Source organism: Rhagoletis zephyria, unplaced genomic scaffold (genome assembly GCF_001687245.7).
Source record: "Rhagoletis zephyria isolate East Lansing unplaced genomic scaffold, Rhagoletis_zephyria_1.1 Rzeph_scaffold_00165, whole genome shotgun sequence".
NCBI lineage: Eukaryota > Metazoa > Arthropoda > Insecta > Diptera > Tephritidae > Rhagoletis > Rhagoletis zephyria.
This window is the reverse complement of record NW_016157249.1, coordinates 1-14,871: the sequence shown is the minus strand read 5'-3', so window position 1 is coordinate 14,871 and position 14,871 is coordinate 1. Positions and strand designations below refer to the sequence as shown.

General features: G+C 43.2%; 2 protein-coding genes across 2 annotated transcripts in view; one reads left to right on the top strand and one right to left on the bottom strand.

Annotated features, from left to right (window-relative positions):
- The window catches only part of bur (GMP synthase burgundy), a 411,333-nt gene extending 401,512 nt beyond the window's left edge, over positions 1-9,821 (bottom strand). The window contains exons 1-3 of the mRNA XM_017606747.1: positions 9,800-9,821; positions 9,641-9,744; positions 9,282-9,586 (exon numbers count right to left, since the gene is read on the bottom strand). Of these exons, the coding sequence (XP_017462236.1) occupies positions 9,282-9,586; positions 9,641-9,730 (395 nt within the window). The 5' untranslated portion in view covers positions 9,731-9,744; positions 9,800-9,821. The remainder of the gene's footprint in view (positions 1-9,281; positions 9,587-9,640; positions 9,745-9,799) is intronic.
- A 3,328-nt stretch (positions 9,822-13,149) lies between these two features.
- LOC108355583 (cell wall protein DAN4-like) lies at positions 13,150-13,629 on the top strand. Its single transcript, XM_017606736.1, has one exon. The coding sequence runs from the start codon at positions 13,150-13,152 to the stop codon at positions 13,627-13,629; it is 480 nt and encodes a 159-aa protein (XP_017462225.1).
- The last annotated feature ends 1,242 nt before the right edge of the window (positions 13,630-14,871 follow it).

Below are 14,871 nucleotides of genomic sequence, written 5' to 3'. Positions count from 1 at the left end.
TTAGTTATAAACACACCTTTTGGTCTATTTCAGTATTTAAGAATGCCTTTTGGGATAGCCAGTGCACCAGGGATTTTTCAGAGAGTAATGGAGGAATTAGTTCAGGGAATGTCAGGATGTGCCGTATATCTTGATGATATTATCATCACCGGGAGTTCAGATGAAGAGCATCTAAATAACGTCAAAGAGTTATTTCAACGTTTAAGTGCGTATGGGTTGAGGTGCAAAGAAGACAAATGTCAATTCGCATGTCAGCAGGTAGAATATGTAGGGCACATAATAGACTCTAAAGGAATAAGACCAACGGCTCAAAGGCTTAAAGCGATCGAGATGATGCCTAGACCATCGAATGTGAAAGAGGTAGAAAGTTTCATTGGCAAGATAAATTATTACAATAAATTTATTCCAAATTTTTCATCAAAAGCTGCGGCCTTGAATACACTGCGTCGTCAAACAGTTAAGTTCGAATGGGGTCCCGCACAAGAATCAGCATTCTTAGCGTTAAAATCGGAGATAGTAAAGGCAACACAATTGGTCCATTACAACGATTCACTGCCAATAGTATTAGCTACGGATGCATCGAAATCGGGCATCGGCGCTGTCATTTCGCATCGATATGCCGACGGCTCAGAATAACCCATAGCTTTCGCGTCTAAAACGCTAACTAAGAGTCAAGTTAATTATTCGCAAGTGGAAAAAGAAGCACTTTCTATCATCTTTGGGGTAACGCGATTCCACCAGTATCTATACGGTAGACATTTTGAACTCCAGACCGATCATCAGGCATTAACCACAATGTTTCACCCATTTAAAAAACTGCCGACTATGACGTTGCAAAGACTTCAAAGATGGGCAATACTTCTGCAGAGTTATGATTACTCTATTCGATATCGACATACATCGCAACACTCAAACGCTGACGCACTTTCAAGACTGCCCTCAGGAGAAGACTTAGAATTCGATAAGAAAGAAGGCAAAATGACCAATATTTACGAAGTTTATCAAACCGCGGTGGAATCATTGCCACTCACACCTGAGGTTATCGCAAGGAAGACAAATTCCGACACCACTCTTAAAGTAGTTAAGCATATGATCGAGGAAGGGTGGCCTGCACATCTAACTGTATCTCAAAAGTCACTGAAACCCTATTTCGACAGACGTTTAGCTCTCAGCTGCCAGAAAGGCGTAATCCTTTTACAAACAGATTATAGCCGAGTCGTGGTACCGTCTGAATTGCAGACAAAGATATTGAATTTGTTGCACGTAGGGCATTGGGGAAGTAGTCGGATGAAACAGTTAGCGCGAAGGTATTTGTGGTTTCCAAATATAGATAAAGCCATAGAAAAAGTATGTCAATCATGCAGTGGGTGCAGATCAATAGCTAGTGCACCAAAACGTGAATTCGCACAATGGCCTGAACCTAAAGAAGCATGGGAACGAATTCATGTGGATTTCGCAGGTCCATTTTTCGGAACGATGTGGCTAATAGTAGTAGATTCGTACTCCAAATTTCCCTATGTCATACAGATGTCATCGACGACGTCAGAGAAAACCATTGCGTCATTGCAACAAATATTTTCAATAGAAGGATTGCCTCAAACGATAGTATCCGACAACGGACCACAGTTTACGTCGTCCGAATTTCAAACATTTTGCAAATTAAACTGTATTCAGCAACTAACTACTGCACCTTTTCATCCATCCTCAAATGGGCTAGCAGAAAGGTTCGTGAGAAGCTTTAAAGAAGCCTTTTCGAAAATCCAGAAAGAGGGTAAAAACAAAGAAAATTCACTCTTAAAGTATCTGGTAACCTATAGAAATACACCTAATCCTATATCGGGAAAATCGCCAGCGGAGTTGTTGCACGGTAGGCAACCACGCTGTTTATTATCAGCACTGCTACCTAAAACGCAACCTACGACGGAGAGTTCACCTAAATACAGTAGGGGACAGCAGTTTTCGCTCGAAACTTTTCCGGTAAGCAACGTTGGGTTCAGGGAACTATATTACGAAACTGCGGTCGCATGATGTACGAAGTGGCGACAGCACGACAAATTATTAAAAGACACCAGAATCAAATACGAATCAACATCTCAAATAGTCCGACCAGAGCCGAGTTGACTAGTCCAAAAAATGACTGGGACATTGAACAGGCGCCTTATGAGGTCGAACACACCGAGACACCAACATCCACCAATTCATCAACATCACTCGAGTTACCAATCTCCGATAATTCAACTGCAACTACCAGATCACCAGGGTCACCGTCCCGGGCTTCCCAAAAGGAAACAACGCCACCACCTAGTACCCCACCTATTACTTCTGAAGCGGTACCTAGGTGTAACAACCAGTCCGAGACGCCGGCACCACCTACCATTCGGAGATCAGAAAGAAGTCGGAAGCCGTGCATGAAGTATAAATCCGATTATATTTAAGTTTGATTAAATTTACATAATTCAAAGGAGGGAAAGTGTTAAGTATTACGTATTTATTTACTAATATTTCTAAAAGTATAAGATATGGCAACTCTTTATCTAAACGCGTAAGTTGGCAATACTTATAAGTTTTATTAGATACATACTCCTGAATTGTACAATATCCTACACACGTGCCTGGCTTACGCCGCTTTCATTTTATAAACTTATGTATAATTTTTACCAACCCAATAAACTCTGAATTAGAAAACAACCAACACTTTGTATAAGTTAATATTTTTTAGCTAATAAGCCTTAGCGTTACAAACGAATGTGAAGTGCATTTTGAGTTGCAATAAAACCTCTTTTGAAACCTTAGAGAAGTATGTATTTTTTTAACTAAAGCAGCACTTTTAGAAGAACTGCTTCAAAACGCCTTCTGAAGTACGTATTCCAAAAGCCCATCTGGAAGCCCTTCTGTAGGTAGCGAAATAAGAAGGCCTTCAGTGGTATGTTCTACAAAAGCCCGCCTGGAAGACCTTCTGTAGGTAGCGAAATAAGAAGGCCTTCAGTGGTGCGTCCTACAAAAGCCCTTGTGGAAGCCCTTTTATGGGTAGCGGAAGCAGAAGCCCTTCAATTTGTCCCACTCCATACAAAAAAGAAAGGAAGAAGGAATGTAAAGTGGAAGGCCTCTTGACTCCCAGGAAGGCCTTCTGGAAGGGCTTTTTACACCTGAAATTATCTACTGGGGCCTGCGAGGGTTGGAGTCACCTTACAGTCTGCTCAGGACTACGGACACATCGACAGTGGACCACGTCGTACGTGGCCCCCTGTTGCTCAAACAGAGCAGACTCCACGGCTAACCTCAGTCCACCCGAGCAGCCTCACACAGTCACCACAGCACAACAACATAATTACACCACAGACCATACCACAGCCACGACAGGCCGCCAACAACTCCTGGTTCCCCCCACAATCTGCACGGTATGTCAGACCAGGATATTCCGTAATGTGACATCAGTCAAGTGCAACACCTGCCTTGGCTGGTGCCACTTTAGGGCATGCTCAGGTCTGCGTACCACGCGTGATTGGACTGGGAACTTCGAGGGCCCGTGTTGCGCTGCTCGGTCGCAGACCCCAATTGCGACGCCCCCCACCACCACCACAGGGCGGCAATCACCACAGCAGCACACACAGCCAACGGCGGCAAGAACGTACACTTCACTTACACCCCACATCACGACACGTCTCCCGAACCACATGAAGCTCCTNTCAACTTTGACGCCTCCCGCTACCACCACAGGGCGGCAACCATCACAGCAGCGCACACAGCCAACGGCGGTAAGAACACACACATCCCTTACNAACGATCGTAGGGGAACAGACTTGGCTGAGCAGATAGACGATTCGACATTCTGCACAATGAACGACGACGCACCCACCAGGATTATGGGTAACTGCAGTAGCTCGCCAGACATCACCATAGTCAGCGCTGGTCTGATAAACAGAAAGAAAGAAATTTGGCCGATATGATTTCTTTCTTTACAGCGTGGCATTTCTGAACGTTTTGCAAAAACTTTAAGTTCCTTTTGCTTGGTATGTGCACTTAATGCACTCACAGCGAAAATTCCACGCGTATTGATTACAAAATTGCAGGAAATGAGCCAGAACTCCTCTTTGAATTATAAAATTCAGCAATTACTAAGCGGGTGCAAAACTGGAACAATCCAGTTCATTTTTGTTTGGTCATTTTTTTCTGAGTTTCCATGTGCGAATCTTAAAATTTTTATGGTCAAACGTTTAGTTAAACATCGGTAAGGCGAAATGCAAGTTTGAATTATCATAAAGTAAATAAANATAAAGTCAATAAACTGAAGAAGTACATTACAACTTAACTTTCCGTTCTATTATTCCAGTTTTGCTCTTCAGTGTATGTATATTTCCATTGAATGCAGGGTATAAACAGTTTTCTGAACTTAAATTGTAAATTTCTGAATTTGAAATGGAAATTTTCTGAATATAAATTGTAACTTTCTGAATTTGAAATGAAAATTTCTGAATTTGAATTGCAACTTTGTGAATTTAAAATGGAAATTCTGAATTTGAATTGCAGCTTTCAGAATTTAAAATGGAAATTCTGAATTTGAATTGCAGCTTTCAGAATTTAAAATGGAAATTCTGAATTTGAATTCTAACGTTCTGAATTTGAAATGAAAATTCTGAATTTGAAATGGAAATTCTGCACTTGAATTGCATTCGCGAATGTGAAAAATATGACATTCGAAACATCTCTACTCTGCATATACAAACATTTAAAAACCCAGTAGAACAGGATCCAATAGTTGTGTTGGTATGTTTTGAAAGTCAGCCTCTGCCACTATAAATTCGTAAACAGTTTATGTTCAGAAGCCACTTCAACCTAACCTAACCTGACCCGATGGTCAATGTTGAAAAAATCAAGAGTTTTTTTTTCAATTTACCCGATCAAAATGCTTAACAATCTAAGTGTAATAATACATTACTAACCTTTTCAAAACAAGTTTGCTTTTTATAATAGGATGAAAAATATTCGATCTTCAATAGATATGTAAGTGCATTAAGTACTAAAAAAGTTTTTTTTTTTTCAATAAAAGAAACTGAGAGGGTTCAGGAACTACATAGGTATAAGAAACCTATTTTCATGTTGTTGTTGTTGTTGTTGTAGCGGCACTACTAAGCCCCGCCTGTTTCGGGTCAACTTTTAATCATTATCGTCAAGCTCAACTAACGGTAGGCCCAGGAAACGAGCTGTTTCGATGGGGTCGGACCAAAGGGAGAGGGGTGTTAGTTGAGTCGGATTGAGCTGGCATGTGAAGAGGTGGTTGGTGTCGTGGGGGGAGTCTCCACATGCCGGGCACTTATTTGGGATGTTTGGGTCGAGTCTGGACGGCTACAATATCCAGACCGTAACTGAGCCAGGGTAACGCGGGTCTAGGTAGTTGAAGCTCCGTCTCTTCCACAGGTGGTGATTGGGCTCCGATAACGACATTCTTAGGCCTGGAGTCGAGGTAGGTGGAGACTGACTCCCTATGAATGTCGTTAATCGCTTGTATGTACGTCATTGGGTCCAGTGGTTGGTCTGTGTGGGTCTGGACTGCGTCCTTGTACACGAATAGGTGCCCCCTGACGTGCCTGGGCGGAGGCTCCTCCTCCAGCAGTGGTCTGTTGGGGTGTTCGCTTCTGTGACACCCCACCAGAAACTGCTTACAGAGCATTTTGTTGTGTTCCCTTACTGGGAGCACCTGGGCCTCGCTGTGTAGGTGGTGCTCAGGCGTCATCAGAAGGCATCCAGTCGCTGTCCGGAGTGCGGCGTTCTGACAAGTCTGTAGCTTCGTCCACTGCGTCCAACTAGTCCCCGGTGACCAAACTGGCGCTGCATAATTTAGAACCGGCCGGCCAATTGCCTTGTATGTTGCCAGCAACGTTTCTTTGTCTTTGCCCCAAGTGCTGCCGGCGAGCGACTTGAGGACCTTGTTTCGGCTCTGTACTTTGTTGACAACTGCGGTTGTGTGCGCGGAGAAGGAGAGCAGGCTATCAAAGGTAACGCCTAAAATTTTTGGGTTGTTCACCGTCGGTATAGGTGTGCCGTCGACGTGAATGCCTAATTCTAGCCTGGTTAGGGTTAGGCTCCTTGCAGTGAAGAAGCGAGAAAGGCTGGAGAGATAGCCGTTTACTTTTGAGCAGAGGTCATCAATTCCATTCCCAGACGCCAAAATCGAACAATCATCAGCGTACGAGATCAGGGAAACTCCTTCAGGAGGCTGGGGGAGTTTCGAGATGTAGAAGTTAAAAAGTAAGGGGGAGAGAACACCACCTTGTGGAACCCCTTGTTTTATTCTTCTTGGTTTCGAGGTTTGATCTCTGAAGATTACTGATGATTGTCGACCACTCATATAATTCGCCGACCATCGCTTCAGTCCCTGTGGGAGAGAGGAGGCCTCAATGTCTTCTAGCAGCGTGGAATGGCAGACGGTGTCAAACGCCTTTGACAAGTCCAGCGCTACTAGGACAGTTCTCTCACAGGGGCGGTTTCGATTTAGGCCACGAGTTATCTGGGTGTTTATGGCGTTAAGTGCTGTTGTTGTGCTGTGCACTTTACGGAAGCCATGCTGATGTTTCGCTGGGGTTAGGTGGCAGGTGAAGTATGGGAGCAGCAGGGCCTCAAGTGTCTTCGCGACCGGGGAAAGGAGCGTTATCGGGCGATAAGAGTCTCCTCTGTTGGCGGGCTTCCCCGGTTTCAGCAGTGGGACCACTCTCCCTGATTTCCACACATCAGGAATGATGAGAGTGGTCATAGACAAATTGAGGACCTCCGTGAGGTATGCTACCCCCACAGGCCCCAAATGTTTCAACATCAGCATACAGATTCCGTCGGGTCCAATGGCTTTGGAGGCTTTCGCCTTCCCGATGGCCCCCTTCACTTCACCGCTGGTGAAAACAAGTGGTGCACTGTTTTTGGGCAGTTTGTGCAGCCTCCTGGTCACTCGACGTTTGGCCTTGTCTACCGAAGGATGCAGTGTGAATTGCCGACTGAAATAGTTCGCGCATTTCTTCGGGTCCGATGAGGCGTGACCTTCGAATGAAATTTCCACTCTGTCATCACGCTTCGTCGGGTTGGACAAGGACCTCACGGTTGACCAGAGCTTACTCACACCAGAGGTGAAGTTACAGGCCTTCAAGTGCTCTTCCCACTTTGTCCGCTTGTGTTGATTTACCAGTTGCCGAATCTCCAAATTAAGTTCCCTCAAGCGAGGGTCCCCGGGGTCGACCTGGCGTAGGTGGTCACGCTCATTTGCTAGTACAGCTGCTTCAGCCGGGAAATTTGGGCGGACTTCCGCGATGCGTCCGGACGGTATGAAGCGAGCTGCTGCGGCTGTGACTACCTTGCGGAACTGGCGTTCGCCAGCATGTACGTCTGTGGGTGTGGGGAGGGCGGCGAAGCTGCTCTCGGTAACTTCCGCGAAGCCGTTCCAATCAGCTTTGTTGAAGTTGGTGTAGGTTCGGTGATCCGCGGGAGCAAAGTCGGTGGGCTTATTGATCGAGATGATTATGGGCAGATGGTCTGATGCTAACGTTAGCATAGGTCGCCATGATATGCTATTTATCAGACCAGCGCTAGCAATTGTTAGGTCTGGCGAGCTGCTGCAGCTGCCCACAATCCTGGTGGGGGCGTCGTCGTTCATGGTGCAGAATGTCGAATCGTCTATCTGCTCAGCCAAACTGTTTCCCCTCCGATCATTGGCCAGGCTTGAGTGCCAAAGATCGTGGTGCGCATTGAAGTCACCTACTACCAATCGGTTTTCGCCTCTGAGTAGCGCACCTATGTCAGGGAGATATCCAGCCGGGCAGCAGGTGACAGGGGGTATGTACACGTTAAATATTTCGAGCTCGACATCGCCTGACCGGACAGCTATGCCCTGACATTCTAGGGTAGTGTCCCTTGGGTCGATGTCTTCTTCGATTAGCCGATACTGCACTGTGTGGTGTAGAATGAACGCTAATCCTCCACCATTATCTCGCTCGCGATCTTTACGGAGCACATTGTAGGCGGCGCAACCCAACAGAGTTGAGTTGCTGTGCAACTTCGTTTCTTGGACCGCAGCTATCAATATGCCGTGCCGACCCATAAAGACTGCTATCTCCTCAATCTTGCTCTGGAGTCCGTTGCAGTTGAGTTGGAGTACGTTCGTATGCCTTGGGAGGCTGGTCGCGATACGGGGAGTGAGGGAAGTGTGGGGCCTACCTTGGGCCTGTTGCGCCTGACGCAGTTGCTGTTGCAGCCTGATGGTAGGTGGCTGCGATATGGGCGTTGTTGTCTGCGCCGGCGGTGCACTACAGCAAGGGGCGCTGTAGTTTGTAGTCCACTCGCGAGTGGTGCGTAGACCAGAACATAGCCGGAAGTGGCACCAGCCAAGGCATGTGTTGCATTTGACTGATGTCACATTCCGGTATATTCTGTTCTGGCACACGGAGCAGATGGTGTGGGCAACCAGTAGCTGCTGGTTGGCTCGCGCTCGCGAGTGGGACCGGCCGGTAGGTTGTGTGGGTGGGGTGTGTTGGGAGGTTTGCTGTTGCTCAGGGGAGCTTCTGGGGGCCGTGCAGGCTCTTCGGGTGCTAGGTCGCACCCGTGCATTACGCGAGTGGGTAGCCGTGGAGGCAGATTGTGCCATTTGGCTTGAGCAACAGGGAGCCACAAAGTTTGTGGTCCACTCCCGGTGAGACCTAAGGCCAGAGTAGGTTCTTAGGTGACTCCATCCGTTGCAGGAGTTGCACCTAACCGAAGTGGAGTTCGGGTGGAGTCGATTCTGGCAAACACAGCAGAAGTAAATTTCAGGTCCGGGGTTGGGCTCTACGCAAGCCCGGAGAAGAAGGATGCGGAGCAATCCGGCTGCAAGGTATTGCTCCATGGACGAATAATGATTGGTGGGTATCGCCGATCTAGACGGGGTTAGATCGCCGAAACAACAGCCCTTGGTCGGGTAAGACCCGAGTCATTCCGGTACGTAGAACCGGCTGTCGTGGGAATGATTTTCATGTTGTACTCGACCCTACCTACACTGTTTTGTTTCAGGTGTATTTCGTGACTTTTTAATGTAGCACCGTGTGGTTAAAAATCAATTTGCATATGTAGAAATTATAAGCAAATCATGCTGAGACCCCCAAAACCGCCCTAAATTCGACCGTTTGGCGTATTTGCGATTTTAAGTATGAAATTTTCTATTACTCGACAAAATTCACTATATGTGTTATGTTACTAATGAAAAGAATTAAAACAAGATAAATAGGGCCAAAATTAATGTCTATATAAATTTTTATATATTGTCTTACTTGAATAAGGGGCAACCAGGTTCGATTTCAATATTTTCTTGTCCATCTTCACGTACAGCTTTTTTGTGAACAGTGCCTCCGAATTCTTTATTTATAAGTTGCATTCCATAGCAAATACCAAGTACAGGTATTTTTATTTTAAAAATGTCGGGGTCATAATTAGGTGCATCTTCAGCGTACACAGAATTCGGCCCACCGGATATTATTATACCTATATAACCATTTGTACGCAATTTTACAGCTGGTGTGTTCAACGGTAAAATTTCCGACTCCACAAGTAGTTCCCGTATTTTGCGGTCTATCACCTGAAGTAAATGTATACATATTTACGGAATGATTCTAGTAACATTATCATATACCTTTCCATATTGTGAACCAGCATCCAATATGACAACTTTGTTGTGGCGCATCCCATTCTCAGCTAATGAAATTTTGCTGGTTACACTCATACTAAGTTCTCGAACTGAAAAAAAAGAGATTGTGTTATTTTGTATAGTCCAGAAAATTCATATACATACATTTACTTATAATACATTTTGTCTGACGTTATTTGGATAAAACCGCATTTCCAAAACAATACATTTGAAGAATTTGAACACAATTACGCATTACGACTAAATTTAAGTCATTGAACCAACACATAAAAATTAGAAATTGAGTTAGCTTCATACGCACACCGTTCAATTTCGGTTGGTCCCATACAAGTTATATGTACATACGTTAGAGTGCCCATCTGTCCAATTTCAAAAACATTCAAGACGGTGCTGAAGAAGGCTAAGCACAATGTGTATTTTTTGATATACGCATATATCATATAAGTCGGCGGTGCCACCCCCATTTTCTAAAAACTTCTTGAAAAACCACCTTTTTGCTAAAGAGCGATTGTATATATCAATTTTGAATAAATATTAATGGATTCCTTGGCCACACCGCTCAAATAATCTGAAGTTCCGGTACATACACAATATACATTCTAGGCCGTATTTAAAAAAAGTTGCCTAACATCGACAATTTTTATGCGATTGCAATAAATTAGGTATCATTTTATTTGAAAATAGATTTAATTTTAGGTAGTACTACATATTTTGAAACTGTGGAAATAAGTGATGGTCAAAACTTAAAAAAATAAGAAACATTTTTTTTTTTATTTGCCCGATGAAAATACCCGACAATCAAAATCTGATAATAGATTATTATACATTATTTTAAAAGCCTATACGTGCTCTTCTCACAATATGTTCGGTCTTTAAAATTGAATGAAAACTAGTCATTCATAAACTGATAAATCTACAAAACCGTACTTTCTGACCTAAAATAATTTTTGAAAAATCTATAAAAATAAGCAATATTTAATAATTCTTATAAAAAGGGAGGAAATAAGGGGGTAGGGTCTTGAATTTTCAAAAATGGGCGAAAAGCAGGATTTACCGTGGGAAATTGAGCAGTTTGAAGCGGAATATAACCCAACTAACAGAATCTGTGGGGTTTTTAAATAAAAGAAGTTATCCCAAGGTGGTTATCAGGCGAAAGAAGGGGGCCTGAACACCTTTCGCAGAGAACTCCTTTCTGCGTAGGCGGCCTTCGGCCGCACTTAGGGATTATAACCCTCAGGCAGTAGAATTCTCCTTTCTGTGTTGCCAAAGAAGGGGGCTGAACACCTTTTGCAGAGAACACCTTTCTGCGTAGGCGGCCTTCGGCCGCACTTAGGGATTATAACCGTCAGGGAATAGAATTCTCCTTTCTGTGTTTGCCAAAGAAGGGGGGCTGAACACCTTTTGCAGAGAGCACCTTACTGCGTAGGCGGCCTTCGGCCGCACTTAGGGATTATAACCCTCAGGCAGTAGAATTCTCCTTTCTGTGTTGCCAAAGAAGGGGGCTGAACACCTTTTGCAGAGAACACCTTTCTGCGTAGGCGGCCTTCGGCCGCACTTAGGGATTATAACCGTCAGGGAATAGAATTCTCCTTTCTGTGTTTGCCAAAGAAGGGGGGCTGAACACCTTTTGCAGAGAGCACCTTACTGCGTAGGCGGCCTTCGGCCGCGCTTAGGGATTACAACCCTCAGGCAGTAAAACTCTCCTTTCTGTGTTGCCAAAGAAGGGGGGCTGAACACCTTTTGCAGAGAACACCTTCCTGCGTAGGCGGCGTTCGGCCACACTTAGGGTTTATAACCCTCAGGCAGTAGAATTCTCCTTTCTGTTTTGCGAAGAAAAGGAGCTGAACACCTTTTGCAGAGAACACCTTTGTACATTTTTAATGCTTACTGGGTTATATCCTATTTTCTTTTGTCTCATTCTTTTGCATATTTTGGAGTTTGACAGCTGAACTCCGCCATTTAATTTGCATATGCAACCGAAGTCAGACGCATGATTTAGGTGTTAGTATTTAATAAATTGTGATTGATTGGTTAATATTAAAGTCATAAAAAAAGTTATAACTCATCGAGTAAAGTGTAAAGTGAAGGAGAATATAAAAATATATTGGTGAAGTGGCTGCTTTAAGTAAAATAGGAGTGATAAATGTACGCTAATTTCCGAGCTTTAAAAAAAGGGCCTATTTCTAACCCAATTTGTAAATAAATTGGTAACCAAAAATTACATAAGTGGGTGTTAAAATAATAGGGGTATTCTCTGAGTCTTGCAAAGGCCTTGCATGGTGCACATATTGCACGGTAAAAACCGGTTTTCGTATGGGACAACTTTGCAACCCGTGCAATCCGTGCACCGTGCAAGGGCTTTGCAAGACTCAGAGAATACCCCTAATGTGTAGACCCTTGGATCGGGCCACCCCTTTGGACGCAATACCTCGAAATAGATCGGCAACGTACTAAACCATTAAATTAATTAATTAATTAAATTATATATATATCAGTCATCGACTAGCTATTAACGTGCTCGGACGTGTATACTAGTGCTATCGCCAGTGCGAATTCAATAAACAAAATAAGCTAAAAACAATAGTGCTTCTCAACATAGTGCTTAATATATTCCTTGTTACACTTTCGTAGCAATAACTTATAAACAAGTTCAGTGTTCGATCAAAATACCGTTTGTGCCTACACAAAAATGCCACCAACACCTGATCCGCCGGACAAAACAACAAACCGTTTTTCAATACTAAGGGAAATGGACACATACGACACACACACATTCCCTACACTTCAACAAAAACAAACAACACCCAGCCAACCAAAATACCTAACAATATCTTCAACCAATGGACAATTAATCAAACTTTCCCCGTTTGTAATAAAAAAAGGTATTGATGCGATATCTACCCAAATAGACAGCATTAAACAGCTTAAAGACGGTTCACTACTGGTTTTGGCACGCAATTCTAAAGTAGCTGAAAAATTTTTAAAAACCAAATCTCTTCTAAACATTTACCCTATCACAGTCAAGCTGCAAGACAACCTCAACACGGTGAAAGGTATAATATACGCCCCATGTCTCAACTTCGTAAAAGAAGATGAAATTGTCCAAGAGCTAAAAAGTCAGGGAGTGACCAGTATTTTCAAATTCACCCGCACACTCGACGGAAAAACAACCCCCACAGGAAAAATCGTTGTAAACTTTGACTTGTATCACCTTCCAAAAATCACTAGATGTGGCTTGGTACAAAGTAAAAGTGTCTCCCTACTACCCTAACCCCATGCGTTGCAGAAATTGCCAACTCCTAGGTCATACCAAAACCAGATGCTCTAATCCAAGCACCTGTGAAGGATGCAATTTGCCGCCCCATTCTCCAGTTGAATGCACACGCAAACAATGTGCAAACTGTGGTGAAAATCATTCCTCCTCTGATAAAGACTGCCGCAGGTACAAGCAAACAAAAGACATTTTAAAAATTAAAACGATAGAAAAATGCTCTATGGGGGAAGCGCGTCGCAAATATAATGAAAAACACACTCATACACAAAAACCACAAATTTCATACGCCAACATCACTAACCCAACCCTGAACAAACCAAGCACAAAAACAACGCCAAATACATCTACATCTACATCCGCAACATACAAACGCCCAGCTTCGCCAACAAAAGCTAATATAACTAAAATAGCAAAAACTCAAACGCATATTAACAAACTCATAACCGACAACGACTCTACTACCAATAAGACATCCACCCAAATTACTCAATTTACAAACGAAAATGTAAACTCAAACAAGAAAAATTTACCAACAACTAATCCTTCTCACGAAGACTCACATACCCACTCTAGTCAAACGCAAATCACTTCGCAAACCAACACCACTTCATCTCCACTCAGCCAAATAACACAACAACTATTAAACGAAAGCAGCTATTTCATGTCAGTCTCTGATTCCGAAGAAGAGCCTAAACTATAAAAAAAACAGAAACAAAAACAAGCAAATTATCAAATCAAACATACATACTTACTCTAATATTACACATACATTCACAAATGATTTTTAAAATAATACAGTGGAACATTAAGGGCTTCCTAAACAACTATAATGAACTTAACATGCTAATAAAAGAACAAACTCCCACTTTCCTGTCGTTGCAAGAAACTCATTGCCCCGCAAATTTTTCTCCAATTGTACCCAAAAACTATCTCAGCTACTTCCATAACACCCCACAAAACACGACATCCAAACAAGGTGTAGGTGTACTGATAAAAACAAATATTCCAAACAAAATAGTACCAATAAACACACATCTGCAAATAATCGCGGTCGAAATCAACTTAAACCCAAAATTTACAATAATAAGTTGTTACATACCACCTAATCAACAAATTCCCTGCCAACATCTAACCAATCTACTTGCGTCCATTCAAACACCAGTTGTACTGCTAGGTGACTTTAACAGCTGGAACCCTTTATGGGGCTCTCCATCGCCCAACTCTCGAGGACAAATTCTTGAAAACGTTATAAATGAAGCGGAACTATGCATTTTAAATGACGGTAGACCCACACATTTATCAACACATGGTATTTTAACACACATAGACATCACATGCTCCACACCAAATTTCCTTCCATTTATCACATGGAACGTTTTAGAAGACCTTTATCACAGCGATCACTTCCCTGTGATATCCACAATCACTCTATCACAAACTTACAGCACCCACTACACAACAAACAAGTTTTTATGCGATTTTGCAGAATGGGAAAAATTCAACCAAACTGTGGAACTCGAACTCGAAAAAAGACCATACAGCGATAGCCCAAACAAGGAAGCAAATAATATGACTAAAGCAATACGCACAGCAGCTAACCTATACATCCCTCAATCTTCAAATAGAGGCAGAAAACACGTACCTTGGTGGAACTCAGGGCTGGCTTTTTTACGAAGTGGAAAGATGGCAGCATGGCACACTTTCCGTAGACACCCAACACAACTAAATCTCTTAGAATACAAAAGAAGAAATGCAATTTTTCGCAGAGAAATGAAGCAACAAAAGAAATCCAGCTTTCAAGACTTCGCAAAAANGAAAAAAGACCATACAGCGATAGCCCAAACAAGGAAGCAAATAATATGACTAAAGCAATACTATAATATGACTAAAGCAATACCATTCCCACGACAGCCGGTTCTACGTACCGGAATGACTCGGGTTT

Excerpts from the sequence above, each read along its gene's own strand:
- LOC108355583 (XM_017606736.1), top strand. The coding sequence starts at position 13,150 with ATGGGGGAAGCGCGTCGCAAATATAATGAAAAACACACTCATACACAA.